At 34.3% G+C, this 24,296-nt stretch overlaps 3 protein-coding genes across 8 annotated transcripts; 2 read left to right on the forward strand and 1 right to left on the reverse strand.

Moving 5' to 3' along the window:
- Positions 1 to 1,937: 1,937 nt before the first annotated feature.
- LOC132276210 (squamosa promoter-binding-like protein 12) lies at positions 1,938 to 7,230 on the forward strand. 6 transcript variants are annotated; one of them, XM_059777540.1, is made up of 5 exons: positions 2,260 to 2,335; positions 2,453 to 2,511; positions 2,932 to 3,562; positions 3,806 to 3,942; positions 6,336 to 7,230. In XM_059777540.1, exons 2-5 carry the CDS (start codon positions 2,505 to 2,507, stop codon positions 6,674 to 6,676), a joined length of 1,116 nt encoding a protein of 371 aa, XP_059633523.1. In that variant the 5' UTR covers positions 2,260 to 2,335; positions 2,453 to 2,504; the 3' UTR covers positions 6,677 to 7,230. The 6 variants fall into 6 exon arrangements, with proteins under 6 accessions (XP_059633525.1, XP_059633523.1, XP_059633526.1 ...); XM_059777544.1 differs by lacking the exon at positions 2,260 to 2,335 and having other exon boundaries at positions 2,342 to 2,511; positions 6,336 to 6,422; positions 6,695 to 7,230; XM_059777542.1 differs by lacking the exons at positions 2,260 to 2,335; positions 2,453 to 2,511 and adding an exon at positions 1,938 to 2,252.
- A 192-nt stretch (positions 7,231 to 7,422) lies between these two features.
- Positions 7,423 to 10,686, reverse strand: LOC132276211 (non-specific lipid transfer protein GPI-anchored 1-like). The gene is made up of 2 exons (XM_059777545.1): positions 10,258 to 10,686; positions 7,423 to 7,824 (listed from the first exon to the last, which is right to left on the reverse strand). The coding sequence occupies exons 1-2, from the start codon at positions 10,601 to 10,603 to the stop codon at positions 7,595 to 7,597; spliced, it is 576 nt and encodes a 191-aa protein (XP_059633528.1). The 5' UTR covers positions 10,604 to 10,686; the 3' UTR covers positions 7,423 to 7,594.
- A 10,394-nt stretch (positions 10,687 to 21,080) lies between these two features.
- Positions 21,081 to 22,516, forward strand: LOC132279371 (arabinogalactan O-methyltransferase 1-like). The gene has a single exon (XM_059781329.1). It carries the CDS (start codon positions 21,353 to 21,355, stop codon positions 22,211 to 22,213), a length of 861 nt encoding a protein of 286 aa, XP_059637312.1. The 5' UTR covers positions 21,081 to 21,352; the 3' UTR covers positions 22,214 to 22,516.
- The last annotated feature ends 1,780 nt before the right edge of the window (positions 22,517 to 24,296 follow it).

The following is a 24,296-nucleotide window of genomic DNA, read 5'->3' on the forward strand; positions in this document are numbered from 1 at the left end:
TTGTGTACGTTTAACTTTGTATGTATAACTTTGATTAGCCTAATGCACCGTGTATCGGACACACCAAATAACTTAAATTTTTTTGAGTTGAATCGCGAAACATATAACCCGTTATTATCGGTAATTGCAATTCTTGTATGAATAAAGCCGTAAACATGGATAATCATTACTAAAATACGTACGATCTTAACAAAAAGCATCAAATCACATTTGCCCAACTAATGTGGCCACTTTTTTATTAATAGTTTTATCATAAGCGTGAGTTCTCTAGTCTCAATTAAATAACAGAATTATACGAGGTGCCAACCTTAATCCACACAAAGTTAACAGATTAATGTGTTTTATATTAACAAGTTGTTTAGCAAATAACTACTATATTATTTTAATATTTTTCGTTTTTTTCAATCATAAATCTGTCCAAAGTAAATAATGACCCACCATAAGTTGTATTTGTCCACCCACCTACGCCAACTTGCCACTATCCTCAATCCCAACTTGCATTAAAATCAACTAATTAATCTTAATATTTTAAACTAGAAAAAAAACAAACTTAATATTTTATTCTAAAGATTTCACATCTTTGTTTTATTATTACCAAATTGCATGCTCAAACTTGGATATTCTAATGATCAGATTCAGATTTAATTCAAAGGACATTAAAATTCTAAAACTATGAGATACGAAACCAAATTAGTCTAAGCTTTCAGATGGACTGAATAGCATCTCCAGGTTATACGAGGGAGAGAGGAAAAAAAGTTAATCTTCAATTTGGACAAAAATATGGAGATATACTCAAATCCTAATTTAATACTTAACTGTATGTATCTTCTTCCATCTCTTCTTCTAACAAAAATAAAAAATAAAAATGTCACCCCCTCCATTTCTTTTTTCCATCCATATAAACATCTCATTTTTCATTAATTTTGTTTGTAACTAACTTAATTTAGTAAGTAATTTTTAAAAATTAAGTAATTATAAAATTAAATATATTCTGATAAGAAGTGATTCTATTTGTGGTCCGACGTAACATTGTCACATGCAAAAAATTCTTTCTAATCCTAAATTCATGTGGAATGAATGAAGAAACGTGCTACACTTGTTGAGAGTCGTTAACAGAGTCAGAGAGATGAGATGTAAGTAGATTCTCCACTCTTGACAAATCTAGTGTTTTTCATGAATAAATTATTTGAATCATAAAATATAATAATAAAAATAACTTCACATCTAAAAATAAAAATAAATAAATAAAACAAAAAACAAAAAAACAGAAGTCTGAGAATCTCTACTTCCCACTAGACCATTTGGCATTATTGTACAGAGAATCTGCACATGATGACCCCTCTCCATCGCCTCCCTGCCCCACTTCACTCCCTTTCCACTCAATTGAATTTTCTCACACTTTCAGACAAAAACAGAGAATTTCAAAAAAAAATTCCGGAAAAGCTAGACTCTTTGTTATCGGTAAGACTTCTATACCATACGTACAGTAGTATATTTAATCGTATTTTCAGGAGATTGTTAAAAAAAATCTCTTCATTTTCCTGCAAAGTAGCGAGAAAAGGAAAATTAGCAAGAATACTTTGAGGTTATTTGTGTTTATGGAAAATTTTCTAGCATAGCAAACAAGTTGTTACTACAGTTGTTGAAACTTCTGTTTGTTTTCCAAGTTACTGCGAAAAAATTTCAGTTCTTCCAAAATGTGAATTTCGACTTCGGAAAAAAACAAAAAAAAAAAAAATCTACGATAGTACCACTATTTTCTCGGGAAAGTGGTGTTTGAAACGATGTCGTGTTATCGATTTTCTGGTGAAGATTTTTTTGGTTTCTCTTTCTTCGAGACAAACGCAGAAACACCCTTCAGTAGGGGGGACCATAAGAATTGGCTTTCCTTGCGATATTTTCTTTCACACAGTTCACATCAAAAGCTGGAAAATGAGGTTACCGTGATAAATGCTTAGTACATCAACGGTAGTTGAAACACGAGAAAAACAATTGATAATAATTCAATGAAAATTTTGATTTTCGATTCTTTGAAGTTATTAATGCTATTTGTTGATTGACTAATTCTTTTTTGATTTGGTGGACGGCGATTTTTGGAGGATACAGAGAGCAGAGAAAGGTGACTTGTTCATTTTATGATTGACTAGGGCTTAAGATACACGTGGTTTAGATTGAAGATGCATTATTTGGTCAATTTGATGGATCTAAAACGACCGCACTCTTTGTTGTTTGCACTTCCTTGGCAGTAAAAGGTGAAAGACATTTCCATTCTTTCTTGAAAATAATTGTAGAGAGAGAGAGAGTGCATATTGTATAGCTGTTCTGTAGAGTCAAGGTTGGTTGATTTCATATGGGTGAATAATAACAGTAACTTTTTTATTTTTATTTTTTAGGAATTTGTGCTTTAAGAGGACATTGATAGAGAGTACATAATTCACCATAATTGTTGCAGGAACTTTGGGAACATTTTCCATTTTCTTTGCTCCTGCTAAGCTTTGATTGACATGAATGGTATGACCAAAAAGCGATTGTAAAACACACAGGCTTTGCATTTCAGTTCCATGTTTGTATAAAATCTATACTTGTATGTTCAACTTTAGAAGCTAATGAGTTGAAAATTTGATTGTTCTTTGCCTTTGATTGTTTAACTCTATGCCTCTCTGTCTCTGTACTGCATTGAAAGAAATTCAGTGATTTCTAGCCCTTTTGTGGTGTGAATCTTAAAGGTAGGTATCACTTGTTGTCAGTGTTACTTAATTCTTTACATGTATTTGTGTAGGCCTTTTATCTGATCAATTTTGCTAGTTTTTCCAGTTTTTCCTGTGAATTTTGCATGCTCTGATTTCATTCCATATGAGCAATTTTAAGTCATATTCATGTCTACACCGGTAGAGAAGATTGAATGAAATAATTTCATGAATTCTTTCATAGTGATGGAGCTGAATCCGAAATGGGGCTGGGATAACTTAGTGATGTTCAATCTGCCTAAAAAGCTGCAAGAAGAGGGAGTATTCGATAGGGTGTCTTTTGATTTATCTGGAAGCGGTGGCGGTAGTGGCGGTTCTGGCTCTAATTTGGGATTTGGTTCTTCAGAAAAGAGCTCAATATCAGCTTCAACAGATTCCTCCACAAAGGAGGGGATGAAAATATCCAATTTCACTTTTGAGGATTTTGATGGTGTACCTGGAGATTTTTACAAGAAGGAATTTTCCAGAGCTGAGCTAACTGGAACTTCACTTCCACTGGAGGTTTCAGTTGGCTCTGGTGAATCATTGATCAGTCTGAAACTTGGTAAGCGGACTTACTTTGAAAATTACTGTGCTGGTAGCACAAAGACCTCTTCTGTTTCTGTGATTCCTGTATCATCTGCCACTACAGCAAAGAAAATCAAATTATCTCGTCAAATTACACCTCCCCCACGATGCCAAGTAGAAGGCTGCAACCTTGATCTCTCATCTGCGAAAGATTATCACCGGAAGCATAGGGTTTGTGAAAGTCATTCCAAATGCCCAAAGGTTATTGTACGTGGTCTAGAACGCCGGTTTTGCCAACAGTGTAGCAGGTAAGCTTCTTATGAGAGTTAAGGTTATACCCTTGTAGTTGGGGATATTATTTAAATACAGTTAGGATCTCTTCTGTAAATTAAATTGCTGATTCCTCATGGTTGTCCTCACACTGATATTTTTTGGCATGTCTTGATGTTATCATATACTACTGTATATCTTGTCTTTAAAATCTGCCTCAGATCCTTCTAGACCATGATGAATGATTTTGACATGCCAATGGTGTGTTTGTGATGTTGAAGGTTCCACAGTTTGTCAGAATTTGACGAAATGAAGCGAAGCTGTCGTAGACGGCTTTCTAATCACAATGCACGGCGCCGCAAGCCACATCAGGAGACAATCCCGTTTGATTCAACTATTCTGTCTTCATCATTATATGGTATTGTTTTTCAACTCTTAACCTTGGGCCAATTCTTCTTATTAGTATAAATATTTTGGCTGGATTTCTTGGTCATTTTAGTATGCTACTAAGTATTTGTTTTTGTTTTGATATTTTGTGCATTATCTGATGATTTACAAATCAAGCATTCTTGTAATATGATACTTAAGGACCTTAAGGTAGTTACTTGCTTAAAAAGCTGTGATATGGCATCTCAATTTCAAATGACCTCCAGTAATAAACTTCATAACTAGTGCAAATGGTGCCTGCAAGAAAAATATGTTCATTCTAGCTCACCATCTTATAGCAGTGTCACTTGCAAGTTGTAACCGTTTTACGACGTGATGTAATGGTAAAATTGCAGGCTATCAATAGTGAGAAAGTGGTTTGGTAAGCCTTCGAGTAGTTATTTTGTGCAAAATAATGCCAGCAGTTGGGTTTATGTCAAGTCTACCCTTTTCAACATTTCATAGTTATAAGTTAGATGATGAATTGATGACCTTCGCTACAAACTTCTTGGGAGCCAGCAGATGACTGAAAAAACACAAATAGTATTAGTAAATCCATTCTTCAAAATTTATGAGTATGTTGATAAGATATATATTTAAATGTTTTAAGTTTGGGTTCAAGTTGACTTGGGTTAAACAAATCTTGGAGATGAAAACTGGAGGAGGAGTAAAAAGCGGGGGGCGGCATTCCCAAATTATTGAATGACGCATTTATAGGAGCTTTGAGCTGAGATAATATAGTGTCGTAATATTCACTTTATTATAATATATGTCATAAAGTATCTTTAACTAACTTAAAATTGTAAAATTTCCAAGACTAGACGATACAGAAATTCTAACATGGGATGCATCATGAAGAATGGTGTGTCTTGGTATATCAGATTGAGAAATTTTGACAAACTAAGAAATTTCTCACTGCTCAGAGATGGTGTTTTTGAAATTTTAGTTCTCAAAGGGTTTCCCTTTCAATATACAATATTTGAGTGAGATTCTAATTTATTGTGGAAGTGGCTTGCACTCTGCTAGTTTAGGATGAAACTTTGCATGTTGATTACAACATTGATTGCCTGGTTCATATTAAAAAATTTCTTTACTTTCATGTTAAGCTGATCTGACAGATAAGCAACCCTTTAAGCCAAATGAGAAGTTTACAAGGAAAAGGGACAAGTGGTTTATTTGTTGTGAGATAACATGTATGAAGATTCTGGTGGGTTTTGAGATATTTCTAAAGACGAGAGATGCCATAAAGTTGCTTACTTGGTTTAGGCAAAGTCTAAGAGAGACGTATGCAGGCACTTGCGAAAATTTGAAAGTGGAAGTTACACATTCTCAAAGACCACAGAATATTCTTGAAATAATTAGGAACACCCAAACTGGTTGAAAATGGTGGGCCAAATTCATGTTGCTCACCCCGAATAAGAGTTTGTTCTCTTGTTGAGAATTTTAATTTCAGGGTGTTGCAAATGCTTAAAGTCAGAATCTTCATAAAAAGAGACTGATGCTGCTTGGATTTGCATTGAATGATAAAACTATGAATGCATTTTTGTGGTAATATGATCTGTCTTATCTGCATGATTATGAAAATATGACTGCCTTGCATTTTCGCTTTTGCCTCACTTTACTCGGGTTGTGTAGTTCATGTTCAATGATGGAGGAGACTTCCAAGAGGCGGCCTTATAAAATTTCTTTGAGTCCTTATTCCTTCTTTTAGAACATTTCACCTTGTGGTGGATTAATTTTTGAAGTTTATATATGCAGCCAACATTCTCAAAGTAACTGAAGCCCCCAATTTTGTAGTCAAAGTGAACCTTTAGTGTACCAAATAATATCATGTGTGCTTATTTCTCTTCATTTGAAGTTCTAAAAACTAGTAAAAAATGCTTTGACCATAATGCTCATAATCACAATAATTACCAAACAATTTATATCATTAAAATTGTTATTTATATTTAAATAACAATTTTAATGAAATTTAAAGGTGTGAGAATTGGCAAACCCTACCTTCGAAGGTGGAAGTCGGAAGACGAGCATTTAGTTTTAATCATCAAGCAGTTAATTCTAGTGGTACTCTCCTCCTTTTATGGGTTCAAGTCCCAGCGAGGCAATAATGGCGTGTGAGTGTTGGCCGTGTGTCTTACCTAATAATACCTTGTATTTCATGAGAATTGGTGTACCCAAAGGTAATGTGATTGTCACGTTCAACCACAATTCTATTAATTTTTCATAAATTCGAATCCCAACCTAAATTCTTAAATTACTCTTAGCAGACTATATGCTATGATTGTGCTAGATCTTGTAATCTTTGTAGTAGTATTCATCTCCCTCGTGTAAAGTGAAACACAGCATAAGTGATGTACCTAACTTGTCGGGTAAAAAATTTTGCAGGTTTAAAGGAATCTATGTTATATTCCAACCTGGATGTAGCACCGAATCTTCGTTGTGCTCTCTCTCTTCTGTCAACTAATTCTTCAGGTTTGCAGCCGGAATCCATTGCATTTGTTAACAACATGCATGTAGATCATACCAACATGCCTCAGCCTGTGATGCATGCAGTGCATCAAGGCTTGCCACTTGCTTCATCAGAGTACTGGCAGACTGAAGAACAGTCAATTTACTCCCGCATGCATACCTTCACTGCAAACAGTAAAGGCAGCAATCACTTCCAAGAAACCGAATTATTCAGAGCACCATGTCCGACTAGTTTTTACTCCAATCCATTAAACTGACTACTGATATCCATTCAGCTATTCCCAGATTGATAAGGCCTGAAGTCAAGTCCGATGGTTCCATTCTTTTACAATGTTTTTAAATTGCCAATGAAGCTGGAAGTCCAACTATTTAAGCTGTCAATTGGTCTTCGGAGTTTCTGGAGATCTTGTTATTGATCCCGCGTCTCATGGTTACACTTTCAGCCCCTCGAAGGAGTGGCGAACTACGTCTTGCTCGATCAGTATAGCAACCCTGCAACAGAAAGTCTTCACCATTTGCAAATTCTGACAAATCCTTGTCTGCATCTACATCTATAAAACAATTTTATCTTGATATGTCAATGTTGTCCAACTTAAGGCATTGAAAAGGTTCCATGGTACTTGCTATCGTGTTGTTTTCCCTAATAGAGGGGCTAGGTTTTCCCCTTAAAGGAGGCTAGTTTCGATTCGAAAATGTAATTCTCCAGTTTCATTTGTTAGCATTTCTAATTTCTTCCCAGGTACATACCAAGGCAGCTAATTATCTTTATGCTGTTTCAGAATTTAGATATCAAATTTATTTTTCGACATTATTTTACACAAAGTAGTTGCTTGCATACTGAAATGCACGTCATGTTTGGAAACTTTATTCAACAGGGTTCTATCAGTTGAAGCCCTTATCAAATACAATCGAATAGGGTCCCCAGGATAAGAGTGAAAAAAACCCTTTATAAAAACACTTGAAATCTATAGCTTCTAGCCTTCTAGTAATAAATATTTGGACATTTGTGCACTGAAATTAAAATTAGATTGCTAGTAAAAACATTGCATATATTACACACCTCCAAATAAAAGCACAGGTGCTAACAAAATAGTGGCGAACTCATAAAAGTCATGATAACATATGAAGATGAAATTATGAAAAGCGCTTTACTAGGCCTGTTCAGTGAACCAGCTTCACCTTCTTGTGTAAAACATAGGCACAAACCCAACTGGGAATGCATGGAAGAAGATGGCCATAGCAACTGCCATAGCTCCTGAAAATTTTGGCTGATGCTTAAATGTTCCATTGGAGCCAGCAGTTTCTGACGCCGACCGTGTCCCTGTTGTCTTAGCCGGAACCGGCGAGGCTGATGAGTTTGCGAAGATGGCATAATCAGGAGAGTTTGGCGGTATTTTTAGCAGCTCTGTCCATTTCAATTCGAAAAACACAAAATAACTCATTAGCACCAATTATCATTAAGCACAAGAAAATAATTACACCCGTAAAATATTTTTTTCTTTTTTCAAGTAAAATACATACATACATATATATATATATATATATATATATATTTATTTATTTATTTATTTTTTAGTGTTTGGCAAAGGTCGATGTTGGAATGAGTTTATCGAGAAGAAATGTAAAATAACTTATCGAAAATTAATAGATAAATTTATTTATTTTTTATAAATATTTTATATCCAAACAAACACCTTCGAGTAAATATTGTATCTAACAGGGCACCAGCATTCAAATCATACAAATTAGCAGATTTCATATTTTAATTTGTATAGTGTTTGGGAGTGGAGAAGATTGGCAGCAAGGAATAGAAAATTCAAAGTTGACAGTGGGCTACAGCATGGGTAGTGGTCGCATCCAGCAGTCTAATAAATGTAAAAAACAGCCCATTCCGGGGATGGGTGGACATATAGGAGAGTTCGTACAGTTACATTAATGGCTCTATTAATGTTTTTACTTAACACCAATTTGTAGGTTCCTTTGAAACGTAGGGTTTTTTTTTTAATTTTTATTTTTAGATTTCTACACCCAAAAAAAAAAAAAAAAAAAAAGAGGAGAAAGAAAGAGAAAAAGTAAACGAAAAAGAAGTTCATGGTTTTAAAGACGACAGAATGAACATTCTGTGTGCTCTCAGAAGATTTAGCAATAGTTTATATAAATTAGAATGAAAAGCTTTTATATCAACTCTGGTGTAACCTAACAAAGCGTGGTTATTCAGCTTTGATAAGGAGTACGGCAGCAGAAAAATATTTATATTATTATTTTAAATTTTGACTTAGATTTTGTAAATAGTTTATATAAATTAGAATGAATAACCATAACAATATTTAACTCTCGAAAGGGAGTTCTGGGATAGGGATGACAAATTCTCTATTCCCAGAACTCGCCCCGTTTATAACAGGGATGGGAATCCTTTTAGCTAAACAGGGATGGGAATCCTTTTAGCTAAACGGGAATGGGAATGGGGGCAAATTATGAATTCCCGCCGGGACCGGGGATGGGGTACCCCTCCCCGCCCCGCCCCGCCCCGATTAAGTGTGAAGTTACTAATATATCCTTATATATAATAATTTATTACTAAATTAGATTTATTATATATATGAAAATAAGAAAAAATGTGTTTTTTTTTTTTAATAAAAAAATTATGAGGCCGGGGGCAGGGGTGAGGAGGGGATAAGGTGTCGGGGGCGGGCGCGGGGGTGGGGGTGGGGGTGGGGGTGGGTGGCGGGGATTCTGGCAAAATTTTAAACTGAAATGGGGGCGGGGATAGGGAATGAAAAATGGGGATGGGGATGTGGAATGGAATCCCCATCCCCACTCCTCCCCGTTGCCATCCCTATTTCGGGAGCAGAAAAATATTTATATTATAATTTTGGTTTTTATTATTTTAGATTTTAGCTTAGATTTCGAAAATAGTTTATATAAATTAGAATGAAAAATCATAAAATCAAATCCGCTGTTGCCAACAAAACACGAATTAGAATGAAGAAATCATAAGGGAGTTTCGGGTTCGAGTCCCGGCAAAATCATAAATTTGTAACAAAACATAGTTATAGGACAGAACCTTATGTTTAATTAGAGCCAATGTTATATAAATCTGAATGTCCTCCAATTAAAGGGGAAATAAAGTGAGTGGGAAAAGACTAGATCTAAAATTACTCAACGGTCTAAACTCTAAAGTAGGTAAAATAAGATAAACGTTGTTTGATACTCCCTTATTCTAACCTTTTCTTGACATGTTATGTTAATTTCATACTGTATAATTTTTATATTTATATTTTATTTTTATAACACTACTCTTTTTAAGCATGAGCAAAATAATGATATAGTTTGTACTCAATTTTACAACTTAAAACGTGTTAATTTAACGGAGAGTTCATTAATTGCAAATGTTGCCCATATGCATTTTGTGTCAGACTTGCTCATCCACAAAAATAGAAAAATAATGACCTGCTTGTGAATCTGAAAATAATTTTCAAGAATTAAAAAATTAAAAAAATATTCTCAGATAATAATTTTTTATAGCTCTTTTGAAATAGACATTTTTATAAAAAAATGTTCTCAGATAATAATTTTTTATAGTTATCTTGAAATAGACATTTTTATAACTGAATTTTCATGAAACAATTTTCTGAAAATCGAATCAAGTACAGATTTTTATTCAGTTTTTGAGAATAGAAAGCCTGTTTTCACAAGTACAAACCAAGTAGGCTAATTCTTTGACAGATTTTTATAGTTCAAGAGCTTTTATCATTTTTGATATGGTATGCAATATAGATACGCGATTTAGATATATATATATATATATGTATAGAGAGAGAGGGGAGAAAAATGTTACTTGGGCAATCACTGATGCTGGCATTGGCCAACTTGCAAGCAGAAGGGAGCTGAAGCAACCTGGGCTCTTGTATCCCCAAGCTCTTGGCTTGCGCACTACCATTGTGTGTCTGCTGTATGACATAACACAAGCACACCGGGTCACTATCTTTGATATCCTTCACCGCACCGCAGCACTCCTTGGACGGCGTCTCCGACCCCCCTGTCGCGTATGTCAGGCACGATGTCACCTTCGGAAAGTCCTCCTCGCACTTCTCGTTGATCGTAGCACCACCACGCACCACCACCACCGCCACCGTGATCAACAACACCGTCACAACATGAGATTGAGATTGGGCTCTCACCATTTTAATTAATTGCGCGCTTTAGATATATATCTTGTATATTTCAATAATAATAATAATAGTATGAAAGCGGCACGCAACATATAGATATTGAGGAGTGGGATTGATTTATAGAGTGAGAGCTGGTTTGCTGTAAAGGGTTGGTGAGGTTTTAATGGAGATATAAAAGGGTTAGGTTGGTCCTCACTTAACTCTCTGTTACTACGTACATTGGTGTTGTGGGTTTAATTAAATGAGATTGAGCTGTATTTTTACCATTATGGGTTGTCCTATATACTTTACTTTCAACACTTTCAGTACCACCAAAAATATGCCTACGTGTCACACTTTCATTCATTGCCAACTGACCCATGCATTCATTTCCATTTCCTCTTTAATCCTTGGACTCTCCACGTTAACAAACTTTTATTTTAGGAGGGACTTAAATTAGATAACTATGCCCTATATATATTTTTACTTTATATTACTCTATATATTTTTATCTCGTTAATTGTTAATTCAACATTTCATTAAAAAAAATAAAACTCTATAAAAGTCGATAATTAAATAAAATTTTCAATATATATATACAAAGACTTAGGGCCTGTTTAGTAACACTTTTACTTTCTGATTTTTATTATCAATTCCTAAAAATAGAAAGTAAAAGTGAAAATTATGTTTATTAACATATTTCTGCTTTTTTACTTTCAGAAAGTATTTTCACATTTTAGGAAAGAAAAAGAAAGCACGGATTTTTCACTTTTTTGTTTTCTTCACTGTAGCGAAGGAATTACTTCCACTACTGTAGCAGAATTTAAAAAATGCTATATTCTGTGGTTTATAACAATAACCACACAACCCACAATTCATATCGGCGACTATCATATTGGTGATGATGGAATTAGGTAAGTTATGCTTTCCTCAAATCTGAATTTTTTTTTTCTCTCTCTCATCCTCAAGGACAAAATCCCCTTTCTTCCTCCCTCTGTTTTCTTACCTTGAATCCTTAGCACAAAATCAAAGAGTTAGGCACACAACAACGAATACGACGATGACAGGTTCCGACGACGACAAGGAGAATCACGACGATAATGGGTTGAGATTTCTGGTTTAATTGCCGATCTAAGACTGCATGGCGGCGGGATCGAAGAGTTTTTGTAAGGATCTTGTTAATGTTCAAAATGTGTGCCCTTATCATTCTTCTGGTACTTTTGCCCTTCTCACAGGTACGATCCTTAGCAGCATAATCTGATCGGGCATATGGAAGAGGCCCACTTGAACAGAAATTTTACCTAAAAGCTTCATTAACTTTTGAAGAGGGTAGAGAGAGAGCGTTCACCTTGATGTCGTCTGTCTGTCAGTCTGTGGGGTCGAAGGACGGTGCAGTGGAAGATTGTCATCGTTGTTGCAGAAACGGCCTGTTTTAGGGTTTTTTTTTTTGATACTGTGATTGGAGCAATTGTAATAGGAAGAGGGGGTTTTGGACGGTGCTGAACATCTTGGTTCTAGAAGAGAATTTAATTTTGTGTTGGAAAGAGGTTTGTGGTGACATTATTGATGTTTGAAAGCTATGATGGGAGGTGGTGGTGGTTTTTTGCAGTTTGTAGTTAGGTAGCAATGGAGGATGGTGGATGCGAAATTGAACTGGGAGATGGTGGGATTAGAATGGTAGATGATAGAACTACAGTAATGGTAAAAAAATAAAAGCAGAATCATAATTTTTAAACTTGATTTTGTTATTTTGCTTTCAAAATTTTAATGAATATGAAATATTACTAAACATAATTTCATTTTCTATTTCAGTTTAAGAAATCAAAAACAAACTTTTACTTTTGAAGAAAGAAAAAGTAAGAAAGTGAAAGCGTTAGTAATACTGGCACTTACTCTGATCACAAAGGTTTTTCTCTTGTTTAGTTCTTGGACTTTCAACTCTTTAGCCCATAAAATTAGTAAATGGGCTTCCATTTACAAGAAGGATGATGTCCATTGCCCAGTCTGGCCCAATTGGTTTGTTTGGGCCCTTGATGCTGAAGTCTCCAGCCCTGTTCCTTGTCTTTCTTTGTTTGGTGTTGCCAAAATAAATAAATAACTAAAAAGTAAAAGAGTCATAGCTCCTTAGCCACTGAATTGATGCAGCCTTTTATATTAATAAAAAGTAAGTGCAGGTACGGACTCAATGTTATCTTACTGATACAATTGTCCTCTCACTAATATATATATATATATATATATATATATATATATATAGATATATATATATAATCCTACTATTGCCAACCATGTAATTATTATCACAATTGCAAATCAGTGCATCATTTAACAAGTGTTTCAATTAATTAAAAATACGGTTAAGAAAAAAAAAAAAAACCTCTTTTAATCATGTTTAAATTTATAAATAACTCCCTTAAATTATATTTTATACATAATATTCTGAACTATTACATTTTATTGCAAAATGTCCCAATTACCTAAACTATATTTTATTAAATATCCATAATATCATTTCTTATTGAATTACACTTAATCTATTTTTCTTATTGAAATAAATTATGAAAAAAATTCAATACTAATTTTATGACATATTCTCCATTAAATTTGCATAAATTTACCCTTAATATTTTTAATTAATTGTTTAAATAAAATCTTAAGTGGAAAATTTTAAAACAAGTTAATTAAGTTCTTAATTCTTTATGATATATTACATAAAAAAGAAGGGATTTTTTTATTTAAGTAATTTATTAAAATTTCATCAATAGATATTTTTTTCTACGGTAAAATTTTTTTAAACTCGGTATAATAAGTTTTATTATAAATAATAAAATTTTAATAATAAGTTAATTATTTTAGAAAATAGTAGTTACTAATATATTTATTTTTTCATTTTTATGATAAATTGATACTAATAATAAAATTAAGGTAAATAATATAATTAATATTTAGATAAGAGAAAATATAATAAAAATAATTTAATAAAACATGATAATTTTAATAAGAAAGGATAAAATAATCTTTTTGCCATAAATTTATCTTTAATTGGAACAAATTAATAATTTAGAGAAGATAATTTTTAATTAAAAAAATTATTTACAAAAAGAAAATAGTTCAAAAGATTTTTTTTTTACTTTACTCTTGAAATATATGAAGCAGGTGTTACTTGTCATCTCTTCCTAACATTACTCGCAATATAAATAAATATTCAGAACCTCCTTATTTGTGTATGGCTAGTCTGAATAACTGCAAATCATTTTCTTACCAGAAATTCTAGATAGAAAAGACATGCCTAACTATTTGTCACCCCTAAATATTAACCCCCCCCCCCCCCCCCCAAGCGCGGGCGAGTTTTTAGTCAATTGCAAAAAATCTCCCTAAATTAACAAATACCCTCCTGAACTATGATAAAGTTGCATTTAAGGACAACAGTGGGGTCTCCGGCACCGGAAAAAGAAAGTTACTAATTTACCCTTTAGTTGAAGGGCCTGTTTGGATTTAACTTTTGTTGTTGAGGTGTAAAAAAAAAAAAACTTAAAGGCCAATAAGGATTGGATAACACATCACCTTATCACCAATTGAACCTAATTCTAATTTCTCACCTTCCGGGAAAAAGAAAAAAAGAAAAGAAAAAGAACAAAACCTAATTCTACCACGCAACACCTCTCCCCATCTCATTTACCAAACGCGACCAGTGCGGCAGTGCCGTGCGAGTGAAGCCGTTAATTGGTTTGTTCGTCGATTACTCCACCATTGATGCCAAGTAAACACGGCAGTGAGCAGTGATTGTGTTTGTGTGAGAATAAAATACACTGCAGGAGGAGGAGGAGATGACCAATTAGTACCTCAATGCGTTCCTCCGATAATGTTCACAGAAGATCAACGACAATGAGAACAATGACCACCTACTCCTCAACACAATCCTTTGCCGCATTATACCCCGATTCATCTTATATTCGTCTGTTGTTCAACGTCTTGGCCTACTTCCACGTTGATGCTATTAGGTTGTTTCGTCTCTCACATCAAACTGTCGAAATCCTATCGGCTTCTCGATTTGCAGAAACCCAACTTCCTCTGACAACCAGTGTTCAACAAAACTTTCATTTTTCGTCATAAATGAAAGAAATTTGAGCTATAGAACAAAAATTAGGGTTTGTGAATGAAACTTAAGGGTTTGGTTTGTGATTGTTGAGTAGCTTGCAGAGAATCAAACGGTGAAGATATATAAAAGAGGTGGTGATTTGGTAGAGAATGAATATTGGGTTCCAATAGACACGATTTGGGGTTGAATTTGGTGGTGGTTTCAATTTGATTTTTTTTTTTTTCCCCCTTTCTGGAATTGTATCAATTTGGGAATTTTGATTTTATACATTTAATAGCTTATAATGGTAATAAGGGTAACTTTGTCATTATAAATTTAAAGACCTGGCATGTGATACCACGAGCCTGTTTAGCCGCAAAAATCAATCGAAAATTTATTGGTGGGCGATTTTAACAAAATTTTAGATAGTTCAGGGGGTTAATTGTAAAAATAAAAGTTCAAGGGGGATTTTAGAGAGAGAGTATAATTTAGGGGAGTTTTATGCACTTTACCCTTAAAACAATAATACCAGCAAATTATATATATATATATATATAGATCTGGTACGGTACACGAATTTATGTATGATATTTAATACTCCTATGTTTGTTTGAAATGATATCTCTAAAAGGACCACTTTCATCTGTTTTCATTTTAGAATGTTGCAAAATGTCATTTTCAAAAATTAAATAGATTTCCCATCACATTCTTAAGTTAGCCTTTAATTTTTTGAAAAGTTAATATGAAAAATATATATCAAGGGTTCTTTACTTACTTTCTAAGTCACCAAAAGAGTAAAATAGGTGTATAAATATTGTGTATAATTTTTTGTCAATGACAAAACAAAACAAAACAAAAAAAAAAATATATACAAAATGAGTGTGTAAATAGTGTGTGTAATTTTCTTGCCAATAACAAAAATAATAATAATAAAAAAAGTATGCAAAATATATACTGTATCTGTTTCAAAATAAGCGGTTTCATTTGAAAAGTGAATGTGCAATTTTTTTGTAATATTCCCAATTTAATTATTTATAATATTACTAATTTAACCTTCTTATATTAAATCAATAAAAAATAAATTTTTACATAATGAACCTATTAAAGATAAATCTAATAATTTATTCACTACTAATATAATACAATAATAATAAAAATCATTCTTTTAAAAAATTAAATTTAAAAGAAAAACTTGTATTTTATGACTGAAAGAGTATATATTATTTTTGGAAGGTAAGTAGCAGTAAGTTAGTAACACACATTCCCACAATTGGAAACAAGGGTTATACGGCTTGGGCCACTAGAAAAGTGGGGACTTTTTTTTTTTTTTTTTTTTTTTCGGTAAAGTTGACACAAATTTAATTAAGGAAAATGCTAAACACACAATTAACATATCTTGAAAATAACTTGAATTACATGGCAGATAATATAAAAACTTTGTACCCGATGATATGTGTAGGGGTGCACACTATTCAGTTTGGACTGATTTAAGAATTTTTTGGAACCAAACCAATCCTAATGGTTTGATAAAATTTTGAGCCAAACCAAACCATTTGACCGAAAAAGCCAAACCAAACCAAATCGTGAAAAACTAATTTGGTTAATTCGATTCGGTTCCACAATTCTTTCTTCTTTTTTTTTATTATTTTTTTATTATTTATTTACAGAAGTATTCATATTTCAAAATTTACATGCATAATAATAAACCAAGTTACTAAAACATTCAAGAAATACTAATATATTCAGAACTTTTAATTCATTTTTCTCCATCACTTCTGGAACTGAAGTGAATAATTCAGAATTGTTAATAACTTAATATATTTAGAATTACTAATTCAACAACAAACAATCAGTTACAATTCAAAATTCAGTCACTATTAAAAAAAAAAATCATCTAATAAATTGATAAAATCTAAGAGAATTAAGAGTGGACTATAGGTTTGATAGTTGTTACAAACTTCTAAGTGATTTAGATTGTAGGATTATATTATATTATATATACTGTATAATTTAACATATATATATATAACATAACAGTTTGGTTCGGTCTAGTTCGATTATAAAGGAACTCAAACCGTGACCAAACTATAATTTTACAGTTTCACAAGTATAGAATCGTGACCGAATCAAACCATTAGCAAACCAAACCAAACTGTCCGGTCCGGTTTGATTCAGTTTGAATTTTCAGTTTGACCAAATTTTTGTGCACTCCTAGATATGGCAACTTAATTTTGCATATATTTTTTTTGGAACCCGGAACTCCCTTGGGCAAGGCCCTTTGGACCCACCCCAAGCTACAAACCGAGGATGCTATAACCGGTCCCACAACGACAAGCACCAATTAAATCAAGGGTTATAAATTTATAATGAGGTGTTGGGATTTGAAACCGAGACATATTAAAACCCAACCCTTACCTTACCACCATCACCAAACCTGTGATGTTTCCATTTTTCGTCATTTGACATTTTTAGAATTTTACGTTTCGGTAAAGGTATTTTCGTCTTTTCGTATTTTCGCGTACCGGACACCGTGGAGTGTGTCCGGTGGGTTTGAGAGTTGTTAGGAGCATTCCATTGAGTTCAGGACTCTTGAAAATGTAAGGGTTGTCATTTTTGTATTTTATCGTTTTACAGGCTGAACGGTCCCGTGTGCGACCCGCTAACTAAATTGTTGCATACTGGAATTTTAGTTGGATCAATTTGCATCACATGCATTTATTTAATGTGTTATATAAGGTTGTGAATTATTAAATGTGTATATATTTGTGTTGTGTAAAAAGAAAATAAAAATAAATCAAAAAGGATATTAAATTTTGGTAGTGGGACCCACCACCACTTTAAGAGGGCAAAAGGGCATTTTGGCATCTCATTTTGCTCTCTCCCTCCCGGCACTTTATCTTTCTCACTCTCCTCCCTTCATTTTTTTTTATTATTATTTTTATTTATTTATTTTTTACTTCAAGCTTTAAAGGTTCATTATTTCTTCGATTCTTGGAGTTTTTGGATACCATTTGTGGCAAATTAAAGAGGTTGAAGAGATCTAAGATTTGATTGAAGCCAATCTCCGTTTGGCCACCTTTGGGGATTTCAAATTTTTAGGGTTTGGAGTGTAAAATTAAGGCTTTTCATCAAATTGAGGTAGAGGTTCCTAATCCATGACTTCTTAAGCCTTAATGAGTTTATTTCTCCATGATTTTTGTGATTTAGCATGTTACATTTGTGTTGATTTTCCTCAAAATGAATTAAGTGTTGTATATGAATTATATGCTTACGTAAAATAGATGATTTATGTGAAAAAGTATGCTCATGTGTAAATTTTCATGTCGATTATATACAAATTGTTGAAATTTGATGTATGGAAGCATGTTGATTTTGTGAGTTGTAAAGTTCCATATTGACATAGCATTGGAAAGTATGAGACATCCATGCATATCATTGGGCATGAAATGGGAAAATTTTGATCAAAATGAAAATTAAATGGTTTTTGGGAAAAAGATTTAGCTAAAGGTTTGCGAAAACCCGGACGCATATGAGGTGCCTAGTGGTCCGCTGTGTTAATTTAATCTAGAGGGAAGTTGAGTTATCTAAGCCCAGACGACGCCATAGAGGTGCCATGTGGTCGGGGATTGCTAGCCCACTCTCTCCTCGTGACGCTAGATGCTATGGGTCGGGTTACATTGACGGTTTGGATTGGTAAAATGGAATGGTTTTCTTTGGAAAATTGGGGAGAGACATTTTATGACATTTCGTCCCATTGCACTGCATAATTTAAGTGTGACTTGGACTGTTGACTTTGTGCTATGTCTACCCAGTATGGCACGACCCCGCTTCTATATTTTCTATTCATTGTTGGATTCATAGGGTTTCAAGAGATGTATCTTAGGCACCACCTACTGAGCTTAGGCTCATCCCGTTGTTATTTAACATTTTTCAGGACTTGGGAAGGAAATGGCGGATGACGGTCCACCACAAACTTAGTTCAAAGATTTGCAGATCTTTTTGCTATCTTTTGTGCACTTGTATTCATTCTTAAGTAAAGCCTCATTTTGAGAATGTATTCATTTTGTAAAACATGACCATGTACTGTAAATATAATACTTAATGATAGTTGATGTAAATTCGGAACCATGTTGGCATATTATAATGAATGGGAAGTGATAACATATGTTGTACATGATATTAATGTCTTTAGCTGTATAACATTATGCATGGTTGCTGTGAATTCGGGATCGAATGAATATTAAGTCTGGCTCACAAAAAGATAAGATTTCTGGACTATCATGGCTCATCAGCTGGTTGACAAGGCATGTCAGTCGGCTAGCAACCCATTTTGTGGCATTCCAGTGAGCTGAGATTTGAGAAAACTCGTTTCAGCCGGTAGAACCTTTTCATCAGCCAACCGACCTTCCTTCATCAGCCGGCCGAACCCCAATTTCAGTTGGCTGATGAGCCACTGTAGCAAAATTCCGAGAGTTAGCAACTATGTGAATCGTTTCGGCCAACTGACCATCTCAGTCAGTCGCCCGACCTTGTAGTTTCAGCCGGTCGATTAAGGGCCATCAGCCGGCTGACACTTCCCCTTTAACTAGTACTTTGATCCTATCCTTCCATGCTGTAATCCTGGAGTACTTTGGACCTAGTAATGAACTGGGTATGGCCAAGAATGCAGCAAATGACGATTATAACCCTAGATGACCTCAGGTTTGGGTGAGAACCCGGTTAACGGTCCGAACCCTTAGGTTCGGGTCGTTACAAAACTCCCGGGAACGTTAATTTTGTATATTCAGAAAGAGATTTTGTTAAGAGAATACAAGGTAGGATGAGAGAAAAAGTAAGAAAAAATTATTTGTGGTAAACTTTGAACCCTAAAATAATTCTATAGAGACGTTTTAAGAGTTAACTCTTTCTCTTTAATAAGAATCCTAATTTTCTCAACTAATGTGTAAATAATCACATAAATACATCATTGACTTTGATCTACATGTGTAAATAAATTGATAAATAAATAATCAACTTCACGTTTACCATAATTATAAAGCCAATAGTGTAGAAGAGAATATATATATATATATATATATATATATATATATATATATATATATATATAATAAAAGTAGAGAAAAAAAAAATTAGAGGGGAAACTCAATTTAATGTTCTATCTTTCACTTCAATGGAGACGCAACAAGTTTTTTTTTTTCTTTTCAAGAACAGAGCTTTGCATTACAAAGAAACAGAGGGCAAGTCCTCCAACATCAAGCATGTTTACTCAGTCTACGAGCAACCATATTACAGGATCGAGGAGCCCAACGAAAAACCAACATCAAGTTTGCCTCCAACATCATTTGAATATAACACTGTTTAACCAGCTGATTATACTGTAGAAGAGAATATATATATATATATATATATATATATATATATATATATATAGAGAGAGAGAGAGAGAGAAAAGAAAATTAGGAAGAGAAACTCAATTTAATGTTCTATCTTCACTTCTCCTTCATTGGGAGACGCAAAAAGTTTAACCAGATTTGGTTCATTTAATTAATTTGTGTTCAATGAACTCAAATTGAACTGGCTTAATTACAATTTTTTATTTTTTTTTATTACAAGTAGATAGATAATAGGGAAAATTACATATAAATGGAGTCAAAGTTTCATATTTACTTAGAGACTGAGTCAGAGTTCCATATTTCTCTAAAATGGATTGCTGAGGTGGCACATGGTTTTTTACTGTTTAAAAAATTGTGGTGCCTAAAATACCCTTCCCTAATAAAAAAGTAGTACCTTCAGTTCAAAAAAGTAGTACATTCGGAGAAAAAGTAGTACCTTCGCGAGTGTTTAAAAAACATGGTACTTGGATGCCAAAAAGTAATACCTTCAGTTCAAAAAAGTAGTACCTTCGAAGAAAAAGTAGTACCTTCGCGGAAGGGTATTTTAGGCATCACAATTTCTAAACAGTAAAAAACCATGTGCCACCTTAGCAATCCATTTTAGAGAAATATGGAACTTTGACTCAGCCTCTAAGTAAATATGGAACTTTAACTCCATTTATATGTAATTTTTCCTAAATAATATATCTAAATAAAATACCGTAAGAAAATCCTAATTGTCTCCAAATCCGACCCAATCAGCCAGCCCGACCCAAAAAGCATGCGCATCATTACCATTAGCACTGCATAAAAAAGTTTGAGTGACCAATCTCAAAAACCACAAATGTCCACTAACTCTTTGTTTAAATATTTTTAATGCGTTTGGTTATCATGATGTCCCTCATAAAACACAGGAGATATGTCTTGATCAAGCGGTGCATTCTTGTTGGGTGCTAAAGATCCGGTAAGGTGTGCTCCACCATAGAACAACGGAGATCATAGAAATATCATATATTTTGAACCCACCTTTTGAATCGTTCCTCATGGATCATCCCCTCAACAAAATTGGATAATTGGGCTCGACCATGTAAATATTCGAAAATGACCCTCCAATTAAAGGATCAATCATTCAATCAGTGTCACATTATTTCCCTGAAGTTGAACCTCAATCTGAAAACGTGCATGTCACTAGCTACAATTTAATACAAACCTTAATATATATATCCATTCACAGAGAGACCAACACCCAACACCAATCTCATCGATCACAACAATTTTCTTTTGTGTTTTTCTTGAAAACCAAACAGCATTGAGACCAGAAAAATATTGGAGATGAAGATTCGCCATCCTTACACCGAGAAACTCTGGTACACCGAGAAACCCTGGTTATTTGGCGTCGCACTGGTGTGTCTGATCGGCGGCGTCATGCTCATTTCCACCTTTATCCGAACCACCGACAACTCCTTGCTCTGTAATCTCGGCATCGGCTCCAAAACCACCGACTACTACTCGTCCACGCCGATCCAACTCAACGCAGTCCTCCACTACGCCACGTCACACCGGGTCCCACAACAATCCCTCGCCGAGATCAGAGTCTCCTTCAATGTCCTCAAATCTCTCTCCCCCTGCAACTTCCTCGTCTTCGGCCTCGGCCACGACTCCCTCATGTGGACCGCCTTCAATCCACGTGGCACCACCCTATTCCTCGAGGAGGACCCCAGGTGGGTCCAGAACGTCCTCAAGGAATCGCCGGACCTCAGGGTCCACACCGTCCGGTACCGGACCAAACTCAAAGAGGCCGATGCTCTGATCTCACTGTACCGGACCGAACCGGAGTGTTCGCCGTCAAACGCGTACCTACGTGGCAACAAGAGGTGCAAGTTGGCGTTGCATGATTTGGCTGATGAGGTGTACGACACGGAGTGGGACCTGATCATGATTGATGCCCCGCGAGGGTACTTTAACGAGGCTCCGGGTCGGATGGGTGCGATATTCTCGGCGGCAGTTATGGCTAGGAACAGGAAGGGATCGGGTGTGACGCATGTGTTCCTGCACGATAATGATCGGAGGGTGGAGAAGAGCTACGCATCGGAGTTCTTGTGTAGGAAGTATCTGGTGAAGACTGTTGGTAGGCTCTGGCACTTTGAGATACCGCCAGCTAACGTGAGCGACTCTCGTTCTTCTTTTTGCTAGAATGAGCGGCCGTTGGTGTTTTTTCAAGCTGAGTTTCTGTTACCGCATGATGCATTATTGTTTATTTATTTTTTGTTTTTTTTTTTTTTTAAATATATATATTTGGAACATTTATACATTTTGTTGTATTTTCAAATATTTTTCTTAGGGGATTGTAGAATTTGTCACAGGAAATTTATGTGAGACTAATGATTGAGAGTTCCATTGTTACAAGGATTAGTATGAGACTGTAAGTCGTGGGTAACATTGTAATTTGATGGATTCACACCTTCACAAAAATATATATATTGTAGGTCCATCTTATCTTATCTAGTCACATAAATATTGTGAATTTAAAGAAATATCCATAAATTGTTATGTGAAATGTCATTTAATTTCATAAAGTATGTTAGTAAAAGCATTTTTAAGTGGTCAAAAGTTGTATAAATAAATTTATGATGAATAATACTCCATTGTCTACTTCATTAGTGTATTAAGCAGACTATAATATTCCATTATATAATGGTTGATACAAAGTAAGGTGAAATGGTGGGAGGTAATGGGGACATATGGAATAAGTAATGGACGATTGATCTAATGGTGATTATAGTACAAAAATCCAAGCTTTGCGGGGGTAGAGTAGAGCATAACTTTAAGATAATTTGGAGAATAAAATCGCATTGGTCACTACATAATAAATATGGTAAGAATTATAACAAAACCAAACAAAATTACTTCATATCCAAAATGATATACCAAAAAAAATTAATCACAAACACAATTTTCATGTGTTGTTTTTATCAAAAATGTTTTAACATTGAAATCACCTTCTCTGGGAGATAATTTTTACCCTCTGTCCACTGAACAAGTAGTTTAGTCTGCTTGTGAGGTTCACACTCTTTATGAGATTAATTTTTGGCCTCCTCTAATCCCTCAATAGTTAGTTCAATACACAAGGAAATCGAAGTTATAACAAACTCAAATCCAAATTTTTGGAATAAACAACAGGTGGGCTTGAAGAGTGAATGAGACTCGAAACATAGACAACATCTCCTCTCTGTTTTTGGTCTTATAATGAATGTGTTGAATTTTAGATTTAATAGCAGTTGTAGCGTTATAATAGTGTATAAATGTTATTTTCAATATAAATATGTTCATAAAAGTTAAATCGTTACTGTATGAATGTTGTATATGTGATATACAATGTTAATTTAATAGTGCACAGAAAAAAAAAAAAAAAAAAAAAACAGAGCATATGAGAAAGAGGAGAAGATCCGAATTATTGGAGGTGTGCATCATCAATAATATATGAAACCTGAGATAAAATTGTTTTACCTAAGTTGTTGGTACTGGACCACTGGTTATGGGTAATCCATCAGTAGGTGGTCCTCCCAATTGGACCACAACACCTGTAACTACAGTGCTCCTCCCAGGTTTATTGGGCCGCTGCACCAGTAAATGAAGTTTTGACGTCTTGTCTCTCCCCCCCCCCACCAATACAAACACACACACACACACACACACACACACACATTGACATAATTAAACAACATGACTCCATTAAAATGTTAAGACCATTACTGTGTTTTTTTTTTTCCTTCCTCTGTCCCTTCAATGCTTTCTTTACTGGTTGGTGATCCAGCATTCGACCAAAATAAGTATGTTATATTATGAATTTAAGATGGTGTGATGTAGTGGGGAATGGTTCCGCATAAAAATAAAAAATGTTGGAGTAGGTATAGAGTATCTTTCTATCTACTTATTATGCGAAATTAATATTAAAAAAGGCTAAATGGTGACACCCGTGTGAATCGGGTCGGGTGTCACTCCTTCATTAATCATTATCAACTGAGATTTATTGCCAATCCATCTCTTCCATTTTGATTTGGGTATCTAGCTGCCATGCAAAATGACCCTTCTGTTTTCTAATTAATTTGTAATATGGTTTTCTCTTTTCAATCCATTAAATGCTGATGGTTAAGTGCAAAGCATAAATACTAATATGATGCTGACATCACATTTTATTTCGAATGTGACCTTCTTACCATATGCTCTATGGTAAGGTCCTACTTGTATGTATTCAGGGTGATAGATAAACTCTTTA

This window comes from Cornus florida, unplaced genomic scaffold (assembly GCF_030987335.1).
Source record: "Cornus florida cultivar Cherokee Brave unplaced genomic scaffold, ASM3098733v1 CherokeeBrave_3.0.0_Hap2_Chr10, whole genome shotgun sequence".
Lineage (NCBI taxonomy): Eukaryota > Viridiplantae > Streptophyta > Magnoliopsida > Cornales > Cornaceae > Cornus > Cornus florida.

Coding starts and splice junctions, on each gene's coding strand:
- LOC132276210 (XM_059777540.1), top strand. Junction 3,563..3,805: donor TTTTGCCAACAGTGTAGCAG/GTAAGCTTCTTA, acceptor GTGATGTTGAAG/GTTCCACAGTTTGTCAGAAT. Junction 3,943..6,335: donor TCTGTCTTCATCATTATATG/GTATTGTTTTTC, acceptor AAAATTTTGCAG/GTTTAAAGGAATCTATGTTA.
- LOC132276211 (XM_059777545.1), bottom strand. CDS start 10,603: ATGGTGAGAGCCCAATCTCAATCTCATGTTGTGACGGTGTTGTTGATC. Junction 7,825..10,257: donor CAGCATCAGTGATTGCCCAA/GTAACATTTTTC, acceptor TGAAATGGACAG/AGCTGCTAAAAATACCGCCA.
- LOC132279371 (XM_059781329.1), top strand. CDS start 21,353: ATGAAGATTCGCCATCCTTACACCGAGAAACTCTGGTACACCGAGAAA.